General features: G+C 48.3%; 1 protein-coding gene across 2 annotated transcripts in view; it reads left to right on the top strand.

Moving 5' to 3' along the window:
• HSD17B7 (hydroxysteroid 17-beta dehydrogenase 7) overlaps positions 1–4,041 on the top strand; it is a 21,876-nt gene that overhangs the window by 14,210 nt on the left and 3,625 nt on the right. For both annotated transcript variants that reach the window (XM_019502012.1, XM_019502011.1), the window contains 4 exons: positions 239–433; positions 1,774–1,878; positions 2,486–2,542; positions 3,274–3,372. In XM_019502012.1, the coding sequence (XP_019357557.1) occupies positions 239–433; positions 1,774–1,878; positions 2,486–2,542; positions 3,274–3,372 (456 nt within the window). The remainder of the gene's footprint in view (positions 1–238; positions 434–1,773; positions 1,879–2,485; positions 2,543–3,273; positions 3,373–4,041) is intronic.

A 4,041-nucleotide genomic window follows, 5' to 3' on the forward strand; every position in this document is an offset into this window, starting at 1 on the left:
GTACCAGAATACAGCCAGACGTGCTGAAATGCTCTTGGCTTGATTCTGGGTGAGACACACCCCTGTGAGGCAATTCTCCTTGTGTACAAAATTACATGGTTTTTAGTTGAAACATGCACTCCATATTAGTGTTACTGAGAAATGGGCTTGTATAGGGTAAGAGTTTTCAATCAGGTATAGTTCAGGTACCTGTGCATAACGAGGTACCAGCTGAAAGGTAACACTCTTGCCTTCACAGGTTCGTCAGCTGGAGCCTCTGCTATGTTGCTCTGAAAAGCCATCTCTGCTCATTTGGACCTCTTCTGCCAATGCCAGGAGGTGTGCTTTTAGCCTTGATGACTACCAGCACAAGAAAGGCAAAGAGGCATACAGTTCTTCCAAGTATGCCACTGACCTCACAAGTTTGGCCCTGAACAGGCATTTTAATAAGCAGGTATGGTGGCATCGCTGTAATGCAGTGGTGCCCAACGTTTTTGCTTCACAAGCTGGATGTGCAGTGCCAGGTCCATGCATGGTTCAGATCTGGGAGGGGAGAGAAATGGGTGGGACTGGAGGCAGTTGCCTCACTGAAGACCCACTATTTTTTTGACTGCTTGACACATTGACAGAAAAAGGCAAATGGGCCTTTTATACTAATGTGCCATGCTCATAACTAAGGTTAGTATGATGATACAGAAATGTTCTTTGGTTTATGGTCTAGGGAATATGAAAGCTTCTCTATGCTGAGATTCACCTAGCGCTGTGGTTGGCAGGATGAGATGGGTATATTTGGTGCAAGTCTTATCTATTTGTGGGGTTTGCCATTTGAGAAGAAACATTGGCAGAAAAATTTAATCGAAGTAAAGGTTGTTGGTTGTGGCTGTAACTTTGTTTTAAGACGTAGTCTTCCAACTCCTGGCCCACAGGCCATATGCAGGCTATGAGGAGTTAATTTGTAGTTTGTGAGCTCCCACCCAGCCACCACTCCCCTCTACCACACTACTTGCCAAGATCTCTGGGCTTCTGCCTCATCCAGCTGCTGTTTTCTACCTCCACCCTTGGGGGTGGAGCTGTGCAGCCTGGGTAGCAGGGGGATCTCATGCAATGGCTGGGGGAAGGTGGTTTGCTCAGAAGTTGGACAGCTCTGCTTTAAGATATTGATCTTGCTGTTCTCTGTCCCCTGTGATCATGACCTTGGACCTAGAGAGAGAGAGAGAGAGAGAGAGAGAGAGAGAGTGTGTGTGTGTGTGTGTGTGTGTGTGTGTGTGTGTGTGTGTGTGTGTGTGTGTGTGCGCGCGCGCGCACAGTTACCCTTTGAAAACCACTACCAGAGGGTAACCAGTACAGAACACAGCAGCAGAGCCCCTCAAATGTCTTTGACCACAGGAGCTGATGACACGTGCTCTGCAGTCTACTGGCTGCTTCCTCTTAAGTCTTCCACTAGGAGGCTTTACAGTCAAACTTTCTTTACAGTCCAATTAAGAATTCTTAGCCCATTCAGTTACTTCAGATGGGGCATAAACATCAGGTGTAATTGGCATGGGAGCTGATCAGCATCCCACATGAGACTCTCAGGCAAGAGCTGGAGTCTTCTACCATGGGCCCAAAATGCTACAGTAATTGTCCATTTCCCTTTCTCAGTGCTAGTCTGCGTGATTTTCTTGGTGGAAGATTTATCACCTCAGGTCAAGGCACCCTTCCACTCTGCATGGTGAGGTGTCTAGAAGGGGTGAGCCACTTTGTCAGTCCATGTAATATTGTGGTCTGTTTGTCTCCTCCCTCTTTCTCTTGCAGAATCTGTATTCCAGTGTTGTTTGTCCAGGTATCGTGACAACTAACTTGACATATGGAATTATGCCATGTTTCATCTGGAAGCTGCTTATGCCCATCCTATGGCTAGTGAGTCTAATAACTCTGGAATTCTTGGGTTATTTCCAAGAGCCTTGTGGTTAGAATTGTCCTGGGCTCGTGTTTTCAGTACTACAGGTGCCAGGCAAACAGAGCTAACATCGGGCAGTCCAAAGCAGAGGCACTTGCAAGTGGGAGCAATGCTTGAAGTAGTTAGCTTGGGATTTTGAAAAATATTTAGCTCTGGTGTATGGCAAAGCCCCCAGTGGCAGCACAGTAAGGCCAGCAACTTGTGCCTCTGAAAAGCTTCTCTGAAGTTAATTGTCCTACACTTTCACAAAGCTTTGCAAGAGATCTCAACTTAGCACTGAAGTTTCCAGGTTTCTGACGTTATTTTCTTTCAAAGCTTACTCTGTACTTTTGTGGGGGGAAACAGCTTCTTCACAAACTGTCGTTTCCCCACTACCGCCATCTTCCTTTCTTCCTGCCCATGCGATGTCCCTTTGTGGTCCTGTTTTTTCCTTCTCTGCTCTTAGCTTTCCACGTTTCATATACATGCAGCCCAGCCATCTGCTCCAGGTAGCTCTGTCTTGGCCCCCAGGGCCAAGGTGTGGGCCTGGCAAGCTTAATAGCCTTTTCTTTTATCTCTCTCTCTCAGATACGTTTGGTCACCAAGACTTACACACTAACACCGCACAATGGGTCAGAAGCCCACGTAAGTATTCAGTTTGTGACTTCAGTTATAGGCTGCAAATAGGAGTAGTGGGGGTTTCCTCCCAAGTGCCCCAGTTCCTGGGGACCATGTGCTGATGGATGTCTCCTTTGCAGATGAATGGTGGATGCACTGCTGCTCATCACTGTAAATAGTTTCTCAGAGTGCCATGATACCAAGCTGGTGGACAAGTTTTTCCCAGCAGATGGCAGTCTTACTGCCCATCCCCACCCCTGTTTTCCTCACCCACCACAAATAAAGCACTTCAGAGAGCCCCTCTTTCTCAGAGCCTCTCTTTCCCAGAACTTACCCTCACTTATGAAATAAATGTCTGGTCGTGCCCTACCAATGGCTGGCATGTATGGACTCCAGGCCAGAATGCCTCTTTTGCATGCGATCAGAGTAGTGGTTTGTAATATAGGCCACAGAATTTCAACTAGGGACTTCTGCAGTGACTGGGAATAAGAAGCCACTTGCACTGAACACTAGAGCATCTTTCAGAAGGCTTTGCATGTGCATAGTGTTGGGATCAGCACAGTCCATGATCCCACTACCTTAGTCAAGGACCTGATGTGAGAAACTGGGCAGTCTGTGCCTCAGATGATGTGAGAACTGGGAGTAGTGTGTAGTGGGGTTATTTTCCCTTTGTGTGCTGGTGGGCTGCCTAGGGTTTTACTAGAATGGCTGTTGGGACAGGCTGGACTCTAACCACAGATTTATGCTACCCTTTCCAGATATGGCTGTTCAAGCAAAAGCCTGAGTCGTTGAATGGACTAATGAAATATCACAGCTGTACTACTTTTGGGGGGAATAACTATGTGGATCCCAGAAAGGTAAATGCAACACTGACTGTTGTAGGGACAGGGTTTGGTTGACACCTGACTGAAAATCACAAGGCTTCTGTTGTCTTTGTTCTTGAAGCCACTTTACTTTTATGAGAGCTCTGCTCAGATGCCAGTCACAGTGGGATGCAGGATGAATTCCATGGTCCTACACCAGCAGCACAGTGCTGGGTGGGTGAGGTCCTGCCAGCCAGAAGCTTGGAATGTTACTTCCCCGTTCTTTGCCCTTCCCAGTAGGCCTCATGCCTTTGCATCTAAGATACCAAGTTTGGGATTGAAGAGAATTGGTCTTCGAGGGCATGTCCACACGTGCAAGCCCGTGCGCTTGCAGCAGCCCAAATAGAAGTGATGCAAATTTGAGCCAGGGGCTTTTTGCTTTGTTGCGGAGCAAATTGTGCCACTTGGGGCACATTAACCCTGCCTGGCTCCTCCTGGATCTTCAGCCAGGGGGAGCTAGAGCCCAGGGCCAGCACCTGTCCTGGCCCCAGCAGTATAAAAAGCTGCCCTGGCAAGTAGCTCAGGGCTACTAGTTCTCAGGAGCTTCTAGGCCCCTGCCCACTGGTACCTGGGGACACAACCCCTTGTGCCAGCTAGACTGCTGAAGCAGCCCTGAGAGTTTCCTGCACCCTCTACCCACTGCAGCAGTCTAGCAGTGGGGGC

The sequence above is a fragment of the Gavialis gangeticus genome, unplaced genomic scaffold (genome assembly GCF_001723915.1).
Source record: "Gavialis gangeticus isolate Ggan-Ray unplaced genomic scaffold, GavGan_comp1, whole genome shotgun sequence".
NCBI classification, from domain to species: domain Eukaryota; kingdom Metazoa; phylum Chordata; order Crocodylia; family Gavialidae; genus Gavialis; species Gavialis gangeticus.